At 32.7% G+C, this 18,898-nt stretch overlaps 3 protein-coding genes across 12 annotated transcripts; 1 reads left to right on the forward strand and 2 right to left on the reverse strand.

Moving 5' to 3' along the window:
• The first annotated feature begins 14 nt into the window (after positions 1–14).
• LOC131640135 (uncharacterized) lies at positions 15–2,617 on the forward strand. Of its 5 annotated transcripts, XR_009295170.1 has the most exons (7): positions 15–124; positions 215–280; positions 360–559; positions 1,347–1,428; positions 1,545–1,654; positions 1,818–1,914; positions 1,995–2,617. XR_009295170.1 is itself a non-coding variant. In XM_058910544.1 (5 exons), the coding sequence occupies exons 1-4, from the start codon at positions 470–472 to the stop codon at positions 1,842–1,844; spliced, it is 309 nt and encodes a 102-aa protein (XP_058766527.1). In that variant the 5' UTR covers positions 35–469; the 3' UTR covers positions 1,845–1,914; positions 1,995–2,617. The 5 variants fall into 5 exon arrangements, 1 of the variants encoding a protein (XP_058766527.1); XR_009295168.1 differs by having other exon boundaries at positions 215–559; XM_058910544.1 differs by having other exon boundaries at positions 35–559.
• Positions 2,618–3,152: 535 nt separating this feature from the next.
• Positions 3,153–7,027, reverse strand: LOC131640134 (phosphoglycerate mutase-like protein 1). 6 transcript variants are annotated; one of them, XM_058910539.1, is made up of 11 exons: positions 6,458–7,027; positions 6,260–6,343; positions 6,000–6,059; positions 5,848–5,911; positions 5,651–5,769; positions 5,480–5,553; positions 4,505–4,579; positions 4,327–4,415; positions 3,899–4,018; positions 3,618–3,662; positions 3,153–3,540 (listed from the first exon to the last, which is right to left on the reverse strand). In XM_058910539.1, exons 4-11 carry the CDS (start codon positions 5,859–5,861, stop codon positions 3,426–3,428), a joined length of 651 nt encoding a protein of 216 aa, XP_058766522.1. In that variant the 5' UTR covers positions 5,862–5,911; positions 6,000–6,059; positions 6,260–6,343; positions 6,458–7,027; the 3' UTR covers positions 3,153–3,425. The 6 variants fall into 6 exon arrangements, with proteins under 6 accessions (XP_058766522.1, XP_058766521.1, XP_058766524.1 ...); XM_058910538.1 differs by having other exon boundaries at positions 6,444–7,027; XM_058910541.1 differs by lacking the exon at positions 6,000–6,059.
• A 336-nt stretch (positions 7,028–7,363) lies between these two features.
• LOC131640128 (flavonol synthase/flavanone 3-hydroxylase-like) lies at positions 7,364–9,086 on the reverse strand. The gene is made up of 3 exons (XM_058910531.1): positions 8,619–9,086; positions 8,071–8,398; positions 7,364–7,901 (listed from the first exon to the last, which is right to left on the reverse strand). Exons 1-3 carry the CDS (start codon positions 9,062–9,064, stop codon positions 7,641–7,643), a joined length of 1,035 nt encoding a protein of 344 aa, XP_058766514.1. The 5' UTR covers positions 9,065–9,086; the 3' UTR covers positions 7,364–7,640.
• Between the last annotated feature and the right edge of the window lie 9,812 nt (positions 9,087–18,898).

Raw genomic sequence — 18,898 nt, forward strand, 5'->3', positions numbered from 1 at the left:
ATATATGGTCATATAGGTCTTTCACATGTAGTTGAATGAAGGGGATGGAGCATTCTATGGACCAAAGATAGATATCAGTGTATCTGATGCGTTAAGTATAAAATTCCAGTGTGCAACTCTACAGGTTTACCCTGTTTGGCTTTACTTGCTTGCATTCACATGGTTCAGTTGTTAACTATTTTTACTGATAATTGGATAAACTGGCTCCTTGCAGCATGACTTACAGCTTCCTGATCGTTAAGTTGGAATTCTCGATTGAGGATGAAGCCAAAATTGAGAGGTTCACCAAAAATCTTTTTCCTTTGTATCTTAACGAAGGATATACCTTGATTTCCTTAATACATGTTGTTTGATCCTAGTTGTTGGATACTCATTGGGAGTCTTTTGTTTATGTTCGGCGAACAATCCGGACTCTCGTTCAAGCTTCTATTTGGAACACGTCTAGTGCTGGTGCCTGGTCTTGACGCATATGTATTGTCTCGCTCAAAAATTACTTGGCTCTGGACCTTCTTTTTTGCCCATGACTGTAAACCAAACACAAAGAGGAAGTGACAGTAAGGTTATTATTAAGAGTACAGTAATTTATATGGCATGAATCTTTTCATGAACAACATAATGTTAGCAGCGATTAAATACTTGCTTTTAACTGATTTGTGAAGCTGTCACAATTTATTTAATGTGATACACTAGCTTTCTGCTCTGAATATTGCATGCTCCAAAACGGTTTTTCTCAGCAGATTTAGTTTGAACTTTCAATAAGAGTAACATTTTGATATTGATCTCTTCTTTTTCCCTTGATGCACATGAAAGCTATATCTTGCCGACTGTGAATATTGATATTGGGTTGAGGTTGTTAGTTAGAATAGAACAAAGTATCATATTATATCTTAACATTACTGTATCTTAAACTGTCTTATTTTGGACTCAATTGTAACATACTAGAATGATGAAGACAATTAAAAAAATAAAATGAATAAAATGAATAAAATGTGGATCTGTAAGCAGGTCAGAAAATTATAAGCTACCACTTATAGAAATAATGATGTTCATAGTTCATTTCCTACATGATATAATATTAAGAGAGGTTGCTATTATTTGTGGTTTGGGCTGGAATTTCTTCAAAGTATAATATGCTCATTTCGTTTTGTATAAAAAGAAGTTTAACATTCAAATTTTGTTATGAAAGTGATTTTCTTCCACCCACTCTAGGTTTTGTTAATCTTCCTCTGATTTTTTGTTTTTCTACCTCTTCTCACACATTTGCATTTGTGTTGCATTAAACTGTACACAACATTTCCCTGTTATCATTATTTCGTTAAAATTTGTTTATTTTTCTACAACTTTAGATTCTTGATGAGCCGTGCTCATCGGATGGCGTGCATGAAGTTGAATTGCTTATACCATTTTTGAGTAATAGTTCTATTGAAGGTATATTTTCCATCAATCTTATATCATATGAATATTCTCGTTACATTAGCTCTTGTTAATTTTCCAGTTGGTTTAGAACTTCATTTTCTAACATTAATTGTTAATATCTTATAAAGCATACAGCCAAAAAGATGTTTCTGGTATTCTTTCCTTTAGTGGTACAGTATGTTCTTTTGCGTACCTGAATTCAAAAGAGCCAATTTCACAAGCTGTTACTGATTTGAAGGTGAGTAATAATAATACATGATGAAAGTTCTTCTCTTTTATTCAAGAGCTCTCTTAAGTTTGACATTTGTTTGGAAATATCTTCCCCGAAGTATGGTTATTTGGAAATATCTTCCTGATCTTTTCTAATATTGTCATGGATCACAATTTTGGCTTCTGAACAGAAAAGAATGCAACCTTCCATTTCCTAGAAGAGTTTTTGCACCATGGTTAGCGGGGACATATGTGTGCGATTACTTGCAGCCTTCTGAGACAGTTGAGGTTTGGTTTCTAGCTGTGCGTGAATTTTGTTTACATGTCTGATTTAGTTTTAAATTCATTTACTTGCGATTTGTTCTTAGGTTTTAAAAGATCACTGTATGGAGTTGTTATCCATGGAAGCTCCAACCGAGGTCTCTACAATTTTGGAGCCAGAAAAAAAAGTCATATCATTCAAAACTAAATCTTTCTGGGATGTAGCAATACCCTCTTATTCAGAAACTCACCTCGTGGAGGACAAGTTGAAACTTGATGGCAGAGGAGAGAGTTCTAGTAATAAATCGGCGAAGTCAGGTCAAATTAGTGTTGTAGCTGCTGGTCTCATCATTCTACTATCTAAAGCAATACCCTTAAGCGGTGATGGCTTTATCTCTGCATAAATTCTCTCATCTCTCCAACACGAATGCACAATTCACGTAGTTTCCAAAACTGCATAACTTTTATACTTTCAAACTTTACAGCAGCCGGTTTGGAATTTGTTTTTGAAGGAATGAGGAAGATCCTTGCCTGGTATCAACAGCAGTAACAAAATCATCATCATGTATTTGTGGATTATGGAAAATTTAATTTCAATTTTATCGCGATAATAGCAAGATATATATCAGACTTAAAAAATGAAGGTATAAATATCATTTGTATAATGGTGAAATAAGATGCAATGTTTGCTATATGCTCTTAAAACACAGTTTCCTCTGTTTGTCTTTAACATTACAAAAATGTTGTCTTTTGAATTATAAAAATCATGTGTTTCTGTTTTTAATACTTAAAAATTGCTCAATGATGAACTTAAATATAGTATTTTACTAAACATCAAGAGTATAAATATAAAATTATGGCCTTTTGATGCCCAGGATATAGGGTTAAATTTTTTTATATTATGTCTTTTTTTAAAGTTGTCAATTTATAAGAGTAAAAAATAAAAAAATTATAAATTTATTCTATTTTGGTTTAACTAAATATAGAAATTAAAATCCTACTCATTTTAAGAAACTTGATGATACATGCATTGATGAGTTAAAATACTTAAAAGCAATCATCAAAGGGGGTCTTAAGAATCCACCCTCAAGGTCCACCTATAATTCCAATGGAGAGGGCACATAATTGTGAGATTAATGGTTATCAACTTATCATAATCAGTCCATTTCGAATTTAACTAGTCCAAACAAAGTTTGAAATTTCAAATAACGACTAATTCACACTCAAATTTCAAATGAGTGACAGTTTTAAAACTACTTTTACCATGGTTCTGAATTTGGTCGCCTTTTTGGCTACTATTATTTTTTTACAAAGATCTTTTCTTTCTAAGGTGAAAGAAGGGGCCAGAGGTTAAAATGTATCATGAGAAAAATGGGAAGGGAACTGGGAAAGTAAAAGAACATATCTAATATTTCCATGTAAGAATCAATGGCCATTAATGAATGTTAAATTGGAGCAATCACAGTAATCATCATCTTGAAAAGTTGACACCTAGGTTTCTTTGCAGAAATCATATAACAGAAGAAAATCTTCTCATGTTACTTAGTTAGATCATTCGCAGCATTTTTCTCGTCAGCAACATCACTGGGAAGGTCAAGGCCGTGTGGAATCTTGTCAGGAAAGTTGGTAGAGGACTCATTTGATCCAATCATCCTGCAAAATTGAAAACTCAGAAACTGAATTTTCTAAAGAAGCTTGAGTATAAGTTGTTCTGTAAATACGATGCTCACCCTCTATCGATGATAACCACTGAACGCAGCTCACAATTAGCAAAGCTGTTGAAAAAGAAAGGCAAAATTTTACAAAGCCACCTTATTATTAATTATATGTCATATATCCCCAAGTTTGAATTCATAAAAAACAGTTTTAAATATCAAATAGTACCATCGAACCAGAGAGACATTCAAATTATAGACAGTGTGGGTTCAAGGTTCAACTAGTTGAACTGGCTGTTCGATTTTTAGAATATTGTAAGAAAAAGATGATACATTATTTTTAGATGAATACTTATTGTGTGCAGATTTCACTCTTCACATTTGGATGGCAATCATTTCCAAAAGCACTTAGAGTATGAAATAGAAAACCACTGTGAGTAACAACATCAATCTCTTTTTCTTTATGAGTCCACAACCTGGATAAATACAAAAATATGAATAGAATAGATATAATCATAGTAGAGACTAATATAACTATCTGTTTCAGATGCTGTGCAATGCTCTAGAAAAATAAAAACCGAATTGGGCAACCATAAGCACACTCTGGATTTCTTGATATTATCATAGTAAGGGCAAAAAGATCAGGTTAAATCTAGATCATAGTAATGTGGACCCTTTTTTCAGTATGCTCAATCTTTTGGCTCTCCCTACTTTTTTTTTCAATAACAGTTTTGCTAAATAAGCATAGTCACAGACATGAAACGTGACTCATTTAATCACTCACCATTCCAAAAATTTCAGTCCCCTGGCAGCAACTTCTTCATTCTTCTCTCGAATATCAGGTTTCCACAAAATGTCGTCATCAGACTCAATCTAAACATAGTTCATACTAAGCATGAGTCATGTCTAACCAAATATCAATCATACCTTAGCTTTTGAGATAATCAAAATAGATCACTTACCAGTGAAAAATCAATTGCTGGAAACATTTTCTTGTACTCAGTGATGTGCCTTCTCTTATCACAAGGATGCACCCCCTAAATTAACCAAAAAAAGCATAACACAGAGACTAAGTTTAATACAGCACCATTCTTTTATAAATAATAAAGTATAGTATCCATTCAATTTTGAAACTTCTCTCTAATTACAGTAGAAACCAACTGACAGAAAATAAGGAAAATCTTTGGATAACAGTAGAAAGAAGTTGGGTCAGCTTATTTTAGATTTCTCTACTTTAAATTAGAAGTTGAGCCAAACAATATTTTTAAAAGCTCTGGGTAAAAAAAGTAGCTTAGTTTGTGCATACACAAATGAAGAGCTTTTGACAAAGCTCTGCTAGAGGGAGCTTTTTCTAGCAAAAGTGGAACTTAAGATAACAAGCCACCGCTGCAAGCACATAGGCCCCAAGAATTCTGAAAACCAGTCATGTCGATCTATTATTCAATAGGAAAAGAGAGGAAAATAGTGGCCAGATATAAAATCTGGGTAGACAGTTGACTTTGATACTAATCTTAGAATTTGAAATGGCCCATATAGCAGCAAATATCGGTAGGGGAATCAATGCAAAAAAGGTATCGAATTTACCTTAAAAAAGAACTTGATTTGCTTATAATTGTTCTTAAAACAATAGAATTTGAAAACCAAAATGTCAACTTGTATGCTAATCAGTAAGAAATCGGAACAGTGTATATTAAAATTATAATCTCGACATCGTGCAGTAGAATTCTGATGATGAGATTCGAGTTAACAACAACATTGGCATCGAAGTTGGTAAGAACAACCATACTAATCCCCCGTCCTCTAGTGCGAAATTGTCGGTCGAACAAACCCCACTGATCCATAATAGTTTTAGTTGAATCGCATTAAATTTAGGTTGTGGGAAAGATAATTATATTCGTCAAGTAGATTTTAAGTATTGCTTTTAGCCTACCTTTTACCTGGATGCCGGCGTGACTACAGAGATAAAAATCAAACTCGGTTGGGTGATCGATTTTTGTATAAACATCAGTTCCTGAAAGCATATCAAAAGCAGAAAATATCAATCGTAATATTCAAATACCGGTAAATTCGTTTGCATGTAACAACCATTTTAGGAACACTCCACATACCAGACAGTATATTTTCACTACTATATGTATTATTCCTGTCCGTGTGGTTGTTTGCGAATAACTTAGTATGATGTCTTTTTTGTACAACTATGAAAGTTTGGCTCCAAAGAAACACACACCTTTATAAAAATCTTATATGTTAATATAGGAACAACTTCAACAAACAATTACAGTAGGAGTGAGTCAACAGTTCAAACCTTCCGAATCTCATCAAGCTCGTATAGTAGAACTTGGTAAAATTGTCCTTCACTTACACCATCCCTGTACAATTAGTAGTCCATTTAGATGTCATCATTTAGATATATCATGATATTATTTTTTAAAATACATATAAATTAAAGATACAGACGTATAAAATATAATCCTTTGCAGCATCCGTCCTGTTGCTCTAAACGAAACCAACAAATCTCTGCAGAAATAGGACATGAAGTTTATGGTATTACTAAAAGTTGAAATTCATATGTCACCACTAACCACGCCACGAACATGATCGTGCTAATTTTTGTAAAAATCTTGTATAAGTTCTTGTCTTTGAGGTTGGGCATAAAATGAACCTGCTCATTGATCATGAAAATAACTTAAAATCGAGAATAAGAAAAAGATTATAACCTTAAGTGCTTTGTTGAAAGCAAAATCAGGAGCCTTGATGGGGAGAGAGATAAAGCCATTCATGAAATCAGTAAAGGCAAAACCCTGAAGCATTGATGGGGAGAGAGATAAACCAATAGCTATAAAATTAGACTCAAAATTGGAATAACTGAGAAATCAAAGTTGTCAGGAACAGAAGACAAACCAGAGGGTTGAAACCTGAGTGATCTAGGATTAACAGTGGAACTAAAAATGGTACCAAAACCTCTTTTACTATAGTACTGCTACTACTCAGTTCGATTTACATGACGATGAAATCAGATCTCAAACTACAGCAACTGCTCATTACTATAATGTCGTTTCGTTTCATCTAACAAAGCACATTTTGGGCAACACCTACAAGAGCGAGTCTATGAGTCTGCCGGTGAAGTTAATAGAAAGTGCATAACTCTTCCTCCGTCGGCGGAGACGAATCGACATCAGAGAAGCTTTCCGCCAACAAATCTCTGGATAAGACGCTGGAGGTTTTCTCGTTGTATAGGAGGTCGTCATCGAGAAAGAAGTTGGAGTAGGAGAGTGACATCGCAGTGGAGGGATTTAGAAATTTAGGGTTTTGAATTGCAATTTCGAATTCATCAATTGGAAAGTTGAGAGAAAGAAAAAGAGGGAACTTGAAAGGAAGAAGAAGAACAACCAAGAATATAATTCAATTAGGAAGTTGGGAGAAAGAAGAGGAGGGAAGTTGGGAGAAAGAAAATAACAACGAAAAGTATAATTTGTGTTTAAAAAAATTACAATTATATAAAACTTATTTCTAATTTCTAATTTGTAAAATATAATTTGTAAAATATTATTAAGTGAATGGGACTGAAATGCAATATTTAAAAGATTTTTTTACAATGGGTCCCACAGTAAAATTATTTTTACTATAGAGCTGATGTGGCTTAAATTAACTTAGAATTAATTAGGGTTGATTAGGGCTTTAATTCTATTGGTCAATTGCAGTGACTTCACCACTGAAGTCAAATGGGCGAATGCACGGTAGAATCTCTCATATATATATATATATATATATAAATCATATGACATTTTAAAATAAATCTAAAACAACAAAAAAAGCAACCAAATTTAAATTCATTGAAAACAAAAGAACAAACATTTATTTAAATTGGAGGACAAGCTTTACAACAAGAAATTCTTTATTTTGCGACACACAAGCTACAACGATTTCATAAAACCGTCCTCTTTCACACATTTCGACAGTTCTCAAGATAGTTCTTGTCAACTGTCATAGAATACATAAATTAATGAAAACAAACTCAATTTATTTGGTCTTTGAAGAGACTTAGGATATGAAAAACAACAGACAATCCAAATCAAGAGCCATATAATTTTATAATAGCTAATCCGAAGTCTTGAAGTCATAAATTTCTTTACCCGCAACCTCTTCTTTGTTGAAATCATGGTGGGTTCTATTAGCGTAATATTTGCCAAAGTTGTATGGTTTGTATTTTGCAGGATTTTTCTCACTCACAAGCTCTTCGGCAGGCTGCACCATAACATGGTGACCTGGAAAAAAGAAGAATGGATAAGAATATCTTTCTTTCTCTGAGCTTACTACAGCCCTGTGTACTGCACTGTCATACTTGTCATTGCTCCATACCTACAAAACACCCAACATTAATGTTGAAACAATTGAATCAATGAACAAAATATCGTTAATTAATTTTTCTTCTAATTTGAAATTTATGGTTTATATATAATTATTTAGTATTAAACTTATAACATGAGAGCGTGGCAATATCAAAATTGCAATTATAGGAACAACGTACCTGAAAAACATCACCCAGATTGACAACCAATGCACCAGGAACAGGTTTAATATTAACCCAACCACCAACTGAATTTTTCTTAACTTGTAAACCTCCAGTATCATCTTGCGCAAGAATAGTCAAGACACAAGGATCCTTGTGAGGACCAATTCCAAGTGCCATATCAGGGAAAGGGCATGGAGGATAGTAATTGAGCCTCACAAGGCTTAGTTGATTCTTGTGGCAGTCAAAGAATTTGTCACCAGCTAAGCCTAAGCTCAATGAAATTAACTCCAACAACTTGAAAGATAGCTTTTCAACTTCACCACCATATTCCTTCATTGTTTCCCTAAGAAAAACACATAATGATGGTTTTATGTTGCATTCATTTAGAAACTATGTCAAGCTTGATTTTATGTCATCATTGTTTAAATTTTTTTACAATTTAGTACCATTAAAATTTAATTAATTAATTAATTATATATATATATATATATATATATATATATATATATATATATATATATATATATATATTAATATTGTTTAAATCACTTAAGTAACAGTACCTAAAATGTGGAAGGGATTGAGGCCAATGATTTGTTAGAGTCCATAGGTCTGAGTCATTTGGATCATCAGTACAAGGGACTTGTATTCCATCATAAATAAGACAATCATAAACCTCTTTCCAGTCTCTGGTCAGATTAGTATGCTCGGCATCATGATATCCTGTTGCATTAATAGCATCTCTTCTCAATTTCTTTTTTTCCTCCATACTTAGACCAAAAATTTTTTTGGTCTCATTAGCAACCTTATTGATAAGATCAGAGGGAACTCCATGATTGATTACATGGAAAAATCCCCATTCTTCGCACGCCTTGCGAATCTCTGAAATGAGGTTTTCTTGGCTAGTTTGTGAAAGGTCGATGATGGGAATTTTATCAACTTCCACAAAGGTAGAAAAGTTGGGACGATTTTCAGTGGATAGTATGTAAGATGAATATACGTCTGTCATATTTTGAGTGTTTACTTTTTTGGGTTTTGTAGGATGTGAAGAATATGTTTCTTTCATGTCTTTATATAGAACTATAAGCATACTACATACAGTGAAAATGGAATTGAAAATTATTAAATTAGAGGAATACAGACAATATCACAAAATATAGCAGGGAATAGAAAATTATTAAACTTCGATTTTCTTATTTAGTAACGTGGATGCTTTTCTTCTATGAATATGGCAAGGAATAGAAAAATATTAAACTTAGAGGAATATTAAGAATATTCTCCTTCTAACACTCACCCTTCAGTAAAAAATATATATAGTGTGAGACTCAATTTTAAAGAAAGTGTTATAAAGAGAGGTGTGAAGTTTACTTTCTAATTCATGGTAAAGTATTAAAATACATAGTATAATAGGTTAGTAAGTTTTCTAATAATTTATACAATTAGAAATAGATTCTTTAATTGCATTTCTATTTTTTATAATTTACATAAACACCTAGTGATACCACAAACATTGACTCAATTTTGTTATGAAAGTACTTTTTTTGCTTCTGGTGTGAGATAGTCGGCAAACAAATACAAGTCTTAAAAATCACTAATCAAATATTTTTTTAGTTAGATAATTTTTTATTGGTATGAATAAGTTTTAGAAAATTATTAGTTGGTGCAAATAAACTATAGTTAATGGGTATAAACAAATTTTTAAAAAATTATTAATTATTAGAATTTTAATTATTTTAATTCTTTAATTAATGGTTACTTTCATATAATTAACATTTAAAATATTTAATATTATTCAATTATTAAAAATAATAATATTTTATATATGAATGTTAACATTAATTAAAGTATAAAACTAATTTATATTTTAATAATTAACAATTTTATTAAACTTGTTTGTATCAAGTAACTATATTTGTAAGATATTTTAAAATTTTAATTAATAAAATTATAATTTATAATAAATATTGGATTCTAGTTTAAAATATAGGTTGGTTTAAAATGTAAATATAAGTTTCTGGAATAGTAGATCATTCACAATCAATCATAATCATTAAATTTTTTTTAATTATTAAAATTAATGTTTATTTTAGTTATTCTCCATATGTTATCTTTCTTTTTATCATAAGGAAAGCGTGGTATTTAGCCTGGGCAGTGAGTTTTTGCCTACCATAGTAAAGTAAGGTTTTAAATCGAGTATTAAAATTTCTGACATTATAAAGTTGGATTTTCAATATATTTGTGAAACTAGAATGACCCATACTCGAGAATACAGACCAAAATTTGTGGTTAATTAATCAGTCATCTATAATTTAGCCAACATTAAGCTCAAACTAATTTAAAGTTTTCAATTAAAGTCCAAACAGGATATGAGAAAGATGAGAAATTTAGTAAAGATCTAGAATGATAAATATAAGAAATTAAAATTTTGAGAAAAGAAACCCTTGCTATTGATGAATATTCAATCATAAAAAATTTGGAATTTTTTTGTTTTGTTTTTGATAAATAGCAAAGACAAATTTAAAAAAAGAAAATAATGATAGAGATTAAACAAAAATATTACTATTTTAATAGTTTATAGTAAAGAAGATGACGAATAGTAAAAAAAATCTTTAAAAAATAATTAACATAAATAAATATTATTATTTAACAATTTATATGATTAATAAAAAAAATTAGAGAAATGGTTACATGTAACTCTGGTTGAGACTTTCGACACTCTGATACACACACATATATATATATATATATATATATATATATATATATATATATATATATATATATATATATATATATATATATATATATATATATATTAGGCTTCCAACCATGTCTTTTGTGCCTAAGAGCTTAACTATATTGTTAAGCATAGAAGCTGAACAGAGAAAATAATATGAGATTTTAGGATGTTTGTTTCAGTTTAAAAAATAATTTTTTTTATATTTTTAAAAATAAATTTTATAAAACAGTTTTTGAAATATTACAGATTTTTATGTTTTTTTTCTAAATTAAAAGACTAATTTTAACACCCTATAACATAAACATTTATTGTTGAAGATTATCACATAATCAAAATTATATTTTTTTTTAAAAGTTGTATTTTTTTTAAAAAAATTATGAACAACTATTTGAATAGCTTTAAAATTAAGTGATACTAAAATAATGAAATATTTAAAATAACTATTCAACCAAATTTTTATTTGAAACTTTTATGAAAAATTTTATTTACATTTTATGTTACACTATAAAAAAATAAGTTTTTAAAAATAACTAAAACAAACTAACCTTTTAAAAGTTTACGAAAAGAGCTTTTCTGGAGGAGAGAGAAGAACTTTCGTTTTACACCCTGTTTTTAATAAATTTATATTCTGTTTCTACTAATTTTGCTCTAAATTTTGTCTAAAAATTCTGTCATTGATTTTGTTCAAAAATTTCACACCATTTTTTTATTAATTTTGTCTTTAATTTTGTCTAAAAATTATTAATTTTGTCCTCGATGTTGTCTAAAAATCGACTATTAGTTGGAGAATATACAACGAAATGAGAGGTTGAGTCAGGCGCGTGTCCGGACTCGCTGGGCTGTAGCTCCGCCATGTTAATTTTGAAGATTTCAATTAATAAAAATAATAAAATATATTTAGCAGATCATAACTTATTATTATAGGTAAAAAATACAATTTCTTTATAATGGACAAAAAGTTACTAAACCAAACCGCACCAAGAAAACAAATACTAGAGGTACTTGAATCCTTTTTACAACGAGTAAAACAACTTTACAAAGACTTTTTAGATACGTAATGTTGTTTCTTATCACATGTTTATAAAAGTACTAGAGCATCATTATTAAATACAGATAATATTATTATTGCCAAATATGGTGATTTGTTGTTTCTTATTATTATTGTCAAATATGGTGTTTTGTTGTTTCTCATCACATGTAACGCACTAGCATCATTATTAAATAGACAATATCACGAAATATGGTTGGGGAGACTTATTCTTACGACTTCGATTTTGTGGTCGCATCAAATTTTATTATAGTGTCACTCTGGTAATGTGAATAAATCTAAATGTTGTTGTAAATTTTAAGTGTGAGTAAACTACACAGGAAATGATATTGTCTACTTAGGTTTGTGACCATCATTGTTCTAATGTATGATTTTGCAATTTGCATGTATTTATAATATTTTCTCTTCTGGTTTATCTATGTATAGAATGTCATTCATAATATATTCGTAACTCTTTTGACAAATGTTTAATTTAATAATTAACTCTAAAAAGTTCTAGTCAAGATAACGATCAAATTAGCCACCATAATTTGATATTCATGAATTCATTTTAATAGGTCACAAAATTGGTCACTGAAAAAATCAGCCATCGATTTAGAGACCAAAATTTTGTGACCGCTTATTCGATCACGAAAAATATTTTTATATACAATTCAAATTTTATATAAAAATTAGAGACCAAAATTTTGATCCCTAAGATTCTTTCTATTTTTTTAAAGATTTTAACTCTCTTTCAATTTTTAATTTTTACTAAAATTTTTCATTATTTTTATTGTTTTAAAAATAATATATGTATATATGTTTAAATATAAAATACAAGAATATATGTATAGTGATGTAGTGGCGAGGTCTTATTAAGATATACGTAGGTCACGAGTTTGATTCTAGAGTATCACAATTTTTATTTTATTTTACGAAAAAAGAACATTAAAATCGATCTCTAAAATCAGTCACAAATTCGGTCGTTAAATTTCAGTCACTAGATTCGTCTCAAAAGCTAGGTTAAAACCAAAGGCCAAGAACAAATGATATGGAAAAAGGTTTAGTTCTTTTAAATTCTTTTTTCATACTTAATGTTTTGACTTTCTGTGATTTATAGCAAGACCATGAACTAGTTTCTTACTGAAAGTTTTATTTTACTATTGTTTAGTGAAAACATGTTAATGTAACTCAAGAATCATAAGCCTACAAGTGTGAGATGCGTGCAACCTCGTGTTTTACATAAGTCTTGAGAGTGGGCATGCATGTTAACTATGCACATTTTGCATCTGTCTTGCTCTTACTTGATATATTTGAAGTTATGGGGTATGATCAAGGCATTGTTTGATTTTGAGTGAATAGTTACTTGACAAAAAAGCCTACCTTGTGAGAGTGTGATTCTTTGACAACCCCTTTGAGTATGAATTGAAATTTTTGTTCTTTCAACATTAATTGGATGGGGTGTGGAAACCAATTGAGATTTTTAGTGTAATATAAATTCTAACGTGAGGGGTTGATCTAGGGTACGAGAAAAATTTGAAAATTGGAAAGTGGCTGATCGTAAGAAGGGAGAATTGGAACAGGCAGGGCTTTGGAAGCAATCGTGAAGAATTTGTAAGAATTTCTTAAAGCTTCATTCGAGGTAAGGAGGAAATTGCTTCACCTATGGGTGATTATAGGCAACTAGGATGGTAAGGGGTCCATACCATCCCATCTGCGCCATTTTTATGATTCTGTATGTATTTCTGTAAGATTTTTGGCCAAACGCGGTTTGAGAAAAACCCCATTGACATCGATCGATATATAGCTTAAGTTCACTATGTTTTACTGTTGTGACCAAATGGGATTTGGGATAAATCTCATGTGGTCAATGTGCGATGGTTTGTTATATATATGAACTTGTTTTTTTATGTGTGTTGTTGTTGTGACCCTTTTGGGATTTTATGATGATTTTAGGATTCATATGAATATCTGTGTTGTTGAGATTTTTCTAAGTCTGTGAGCTTTTATGATTTTTCTTTGTTAAGCCTGGTTTTCCCAATGTAATCGTAAAATGTTGAAAAATGTCAAAATGCTAGAAAATTGCTTTTAGTCAAAAAATTATATTAAAATTGGGATGGCTGAAAATCAGCTAAAATCGAGAGGATTGGGAAGCATCGAACAGATCGCAATCGTCGATGAGCAGTGTTGCGCGTCACGTCGATGACAGTCAGGGATGGGGGAGCTGTGATCAGTGGTTTTCACACATATATTTACCGTTGTTTTTAAGTATCTTTAAGTTATATTATCGAGTGTTTTATTTCATTATTTGCCATTTTATGCTTTGGTTGTATGTTTTAATATTTTCAGACTAATATGGAGAAATCGGAGTAAATCAGTGCAAAACTCAGAGTTTCGAGGAAGTTCAGGAAACATGTTTCAGGAGGCCTGATACGGGTGGCCGTGTTGCTCAACACAGGCCGTGTCAGGAAGAGAGCTGGGAGCGAAGTTTGAGAGAAATGAAGACAGTGAAGCAACACGGGTGCCCGTGTTGCACATCCTGGGACTCAACAATAAAAATAAAAATGCCAGGGGACCAACACGGGTGCCCGTGTTGCACAACACGGCCCGTGTTGGGTTTGACGCTGATTTCAGTGATTTTTGTGATTTTGTTCAGTGGTTTGCCTGCAAGGGTGTTTTTGGGATTTCCAACCAACTTAAGTGAGTCTGCACTATTTAGGAGGGTTTTGAAGATGAATTAGGGATCTTTTGGCCACACGAAGAATTGGAGGATTGAGAAAAGAAGCCTATGCAATTGGAGAAGAACAGAGAACTCTCATGAGCGGAAGTCATTGAAGATCAAAGTTCATCATCTCTATTGTAATGTCTTTATTTGATATCTTTGTAATTTCTTTGGATGATATGAGTAGCTAAACCCCCCAATGCTAGGGGGGTGTCCCTGATTAACATTTGTGATGATTTTGAATTCCGAATTTCAATAACATATTTCTCTTTCATGTTCAATTTAATGGTATAAGGTTTTTAATGCTTTCCTCGTCGGACCAACTGGATTGATTTATGACTGACAATTAGGATTGACCTCCATTGTTAGGGTTTTTATACCATTATACTATAGTAGATATCACCTAGGACTAGGGATACCCTATAGTAACCGGATTGTTCTTGATTATAATAATACTTGATTTGATCACTAATTTCGAAGGACTTTGGGATTAGGATTTCAATGTTCAAAGGTTTGCCCACTAAGGACTTAGGAGCAAATACCCTGAAGAACCGGTAATTGATAAGTTGAATTTTGTTAATGAAACAAGGGTTCAGAATTGCTACATGTTAATGCACACACCTACCCTGGCATGTTACTCATATTTGGCCAAATCAACCTTTTTAAGTTTATTTGCAATTTAATTCGTAATCATAAAAACCAAAACCCCCAAGGCTTTTTGTTTAATTGAATTCCTACTAACTGTATAATATCACGCAGTCCTTGAGATCGATATTCGGGGAATTTTCCCTTTATTACTACAGAGACAAAATAGTATACTTGCTATTTTTCCGATCAAGTTTTTGGCGCCGTTGCCGGGGACTGCCAATGATTATAGAGTTTTTAGATTTATTTCAATTAGAATTTTTTTGCTCTGCGACTAAAATTTTATTTTCTGAAAAAAAAAAAAATTTTATTTTATTTTTGTTCCTCATTCTAATAATTGTCTAATCTGTTTATGCGAGTTAAGGCCTCAGCAGAATTTCTTTTTGACGCAGAAATTGAAAGGACTTTTCACGCAAGGCGCAGACAGGCTCGTCAAACTAAACTGGAATCTGAGGAAGAAGTGATTACATTTCATTCTGGTTCAGACACCGAAAGTGAAGAAGAGATCATGGGCGAGGTACCACCACCAGAGAGACTTCTCGGAGACTATGGTGCTAGAAACACATCGGGAGGAAGACTAACTATTGTCAACCAACCGGTGAATGTTCCTAATTTTCAATTGTATCCAAGCACCATCACTCAGATCGAAAGAAAGCCTTTCACCGGAAAGGTTAATGGAGATGCAAACAAGCACCTACATAGGTTTCTGACCATGAGTACAACTTTAAAAATCGAAGGTCATACAGAAGAGGCCAAGAAGCTGAGTTTAATGCCTTTGTCCATCTTCAAAAAGCTTGAATTAGAAAAAATTAGTGAAAGTAAGACACAATTAAGGTTCGCCGATTACACCGTTAAGAAATCCTATGGGGTAGCTGAAGATGTACTAGTGGAAGTTGATAAGTTTGTATTCCCTGTTGACTTCCACATCATGGATATTCTGGAAGACGAAGAAACTCCTATCCTTCTTGGGAGACCATTTTTGTCGACAGGCCGCTGCAACTTCGACATTGAAAAAGGGACAGTGACGCTGAAATCATTTGATGAAGAAGTAACTTTGAATATGTTAGGAGTCAAGAGACATAGGGCGGTTGTAAATGATCAAACTTCTGATAGTATGAGAGAAAGTGAGGAAAAGAGCAAAAAGTCTAAACAGCTCCAAGAAAAAGTGTCAAGCATAGCCTCTCGGGTGGAACCAACTCATATAGCCATCAAAAATCCTATGAATGCTAAGGAAGTCAAGAAGAAGGTGGAAAAGAAAGAGCAAGGTGAGAAGAAGAATGTGGGAAGTGAGTTGAAGATAAAAGTAGTCCATTCTTTTCATCTTCATGAGTTCATGGTTGCGGACGTGACAAGCAACAAGGTGTGGAAAAGGAAATACCCTCCATAATAAAGGGTAATGGACCGTCGAGCCATGCGACGTTAAACGAAGCGCTTCGTGGGAGGCAACCCACGGTTTTAATAATTAATTTCTCTGTTTGTTTATTTTATTTTCAGGAAATAAAAGAGGACGTCTCTAGTGAAAGCTCGGAAGTGATCATTGGAGTGCAATACCCTCTGCGAGTCACCTCTCTCGAACTCGTTCTGAAACATTGAGGCCAATGTTTAGTTCAAGTTTGGGGGAGACTCTTCTCTTTGCATTTTATTTTTTTATGTTATTTTTATGTTATTGGTATGATGTGAAACCATAAAGTGAATTCTGCCCAAATTTTGACCGAAATTTTAATTTTTGTTGAAGAGTTGTGATCTTAAAGAGCGACCGGGAATAGTATATAGAGATGAAGCGAGGATTGTTTGAGGACAGAAAGTTCGGAATAATGTGACAAGAAGAGGTTTGTTTAAACACCCTTGGTTCCCTAAAGAGATACGAGTCTAACGTGTAGATTTGCACCATAGTACTTGTCTCATGAGAAGTACTTCTCGAGTAGTTTATTGATACAGTCTGGCATAATTCAGATTCACTTGCATGATGACTGGTTGAAAAAAAAAGAGAGATATAAAGTTGGCACCAAATGATGAAAAGGCGGTAAAAGGCAATCGGCTCGCTAAGTTGGGTAACCCTCACCCGGTTATTCAGCCCAAAGGAGATTGATCCCCAAACGTCGTCCAAAAGGACAATATATAACTGCAAAGTTTGAAAATTTCATTGGTAATAAAAAGTAGCCAATGCTGCTAGTTTGGTGTCAGTAAAAGAAAATAAGAAACCTTGATTCGTCTCATGCAGGTGATGATTATTATAAGAAATGCAGTGCCTTAATATGATTGTCCGAATGAAAGAGGAGGAAAATCGGAAAGAGACTTAAGTGCAAAGCATAGTTGGAGAGGTATCCGAAACGGGAGCTTGAGGTTTAATGTGGTAACAGAAACTCGTCGCGTCATGTGAATGCCAAACCAACTGTTTCTTAATCAATAAAGACGGATATCTCACGTATGAACACCGTGTGCTTTGAAGGTCATTAACTTTTGTAATTGTCGCTTGAGGTCAAGTAACAGTTTAAGTTTGGGGGAGTTTGATCAGTGGTTTTCACACATATATTTACCATTGTTTTTAAGCATCTTTAAGTTATATTATCGAGTGTTTTATTTCATTATTTGTCATTTTATGCTTTGGTTGTATGTTTTAATGTATTCAGACTAATATGGAGAAATCGGAGTAAATCAGTGCAAAACTCAGAGTTTCGAGGAAGTTCAGGAAACATGTTTTAGGAGGCCTGATACGGGTGGCCGTGTTGCTCAACACGGGCCGTGTCAGGAAGAGAGCTGGGAGCGAAGTTTGAGAGAAAGGAAGACAGTGAAGCAACACGGGTGCCCGTGTTGCACAACACGGCCCGTGTTGCACATCCTGGGACTCAACAAAAAAATAAAAATGGCAGGGGACCAACATGGGTGCCCGTGTTGCACAACACGGCCCGTGTTGGGTTTGACGCTAATTTCAGTGATTTTTGTGATTTTGTTCAGTGGTTTGCCTGCAAGGGTGTTTTTGGGATTTCCAACCAACTTAAGTGAGTTTGCACTACTTAGGAGGGTTTTGAAGATGAATTAGGGATCTTTTGGCCACACGAAGAATTGGAGGATTGAGAAAAGAAGCCTATGCAATTGGAGAAGAACAGAGAACTCTCATGAGCGGAAGCCATTGAAGATCAAAGTTCATCATCTCTATTGTAATGTCTTTATTTGATATCTTTGTAATTTCTTTGGATGATATGAGTAGCTAAACCCCCCAATGATAGGGGGTGTCCCTAATTAACATTTGTGATGATTTTGAATTCCGAATTTCAATAACATATTTCTCTTTCATGTTCAATTTAATGGTATAAGGTTTTTAATGCTTTCTTCGTCGGACCAACTGGATTGATTTATGACTGACAATTAGGATTGACCTCCATTGTTAGGGTTTTTATACCATTATACTATAGTAGATATCACCTAGGACTAGGGATACCCTATAGTAACCGGATTGTTCTTGATTATAATAATACTTGATTTGATCACTAATTTCGAAGGACTTTGGGATTAGGATTTCAATGTTCAAAGGTTTGCCCACTAAGGACTTAGGAGCAAATACCCTTAAGAACCGGTAATTGATAAGTTGAATTTTGTTAATGAAACAAGGGTTCAGAATTGCTACATGTTAATGCACACACCTACCTTGGCATGTTACTCATATTTGGCCAAATCAACCTTTTTAAGTTTATTTGCAATTTAATTCGTA

The sequence above is a fragment of the Vicia villosa genome, unplaced genomic scaffold (genome assembly GCF_029867415.1).
Source record: "Vicia villosa cultivar HV-30 ecotype Madison, WI unplaced genomic scaffold, Vvil1.0 ctg.002954F_1_1, whole genome shotgun sequence".
Taxonomy (NCBI): Eukaryota; Viridiplantae; Streptophyta; class Magnoliopsida; order Fabales; family Fabaceae; genus Vicia; species Vicia villosa.

What these genes read in the sequence shown, in the direction of transcription:
- LOC131640134 (XM_058910541.1), bottom strand. An exon ending in CAGCAATTGATTTTTCACTG is followed by an intron (nt 4,416 to 4,504) that starts GTAAGTGATCTA and finishes AACTATGTTTAG; the next exon opens with ATTGAGTCTGATGACGACAT. An exon ending in GGACTGAAATTTTTGGAATG is followed by an intron (nt 4,019 to 4,326) that starts GTGAGTGATTAA and finishes GTATTTATCCAG; the next exon opens with GTTGTGGACTCATAAAGAAA.
- LOC131640135 (XM_058910544.1), top strand. Translation starts at nt 470, where the DNA reads ATGTATTGTCTCGCTCAAAAATTACTTGGCTCTGGACCTTCTTTTTTG. An exon ending in GAGTAATAGTTCTATTGAAG is followed by an intron (nt 1,429 to 1,544) that starts GTATATTTTCCA and finishes TATCTTATAAAG; the next exon opens with CATACAGCCAAAAAGATGTT. An exon ending in AAGCTGTTACTGATTTGAAG is followed by an intron (nt 1,655 to 1,817) that starts GTGAGTAATAAT and finishes GCTTCTGAACAG; the next exon opens with AAAAGAATGCAACCTTCCAT.
- LOC131640128 (XM_058910531.1), bottom strand. Translation starts at nt 9,064, where the DNA reads ATGACAGACGTATATTCATCTTACATACTATCCACTGAAAATCGTCCC. An exon ending in CAATCCCTTCCACATTTTAG is followed by an intron (nt 8,399 to 8,618) that starts GTACTGTTACTT and finishes TGTTTTTCTTAG; the next exon opens with GGAAACAATGAAGGAATATG. An exon ending in ATCTGGGTGATGTTTTTCAG is followed by an intron (nt 7,902 to 8,070) that starts GTACGTTGTTCC and finishes GGTGTTTTGTAG; the next exon opens with GTATGGAGCAATGACAAGTA.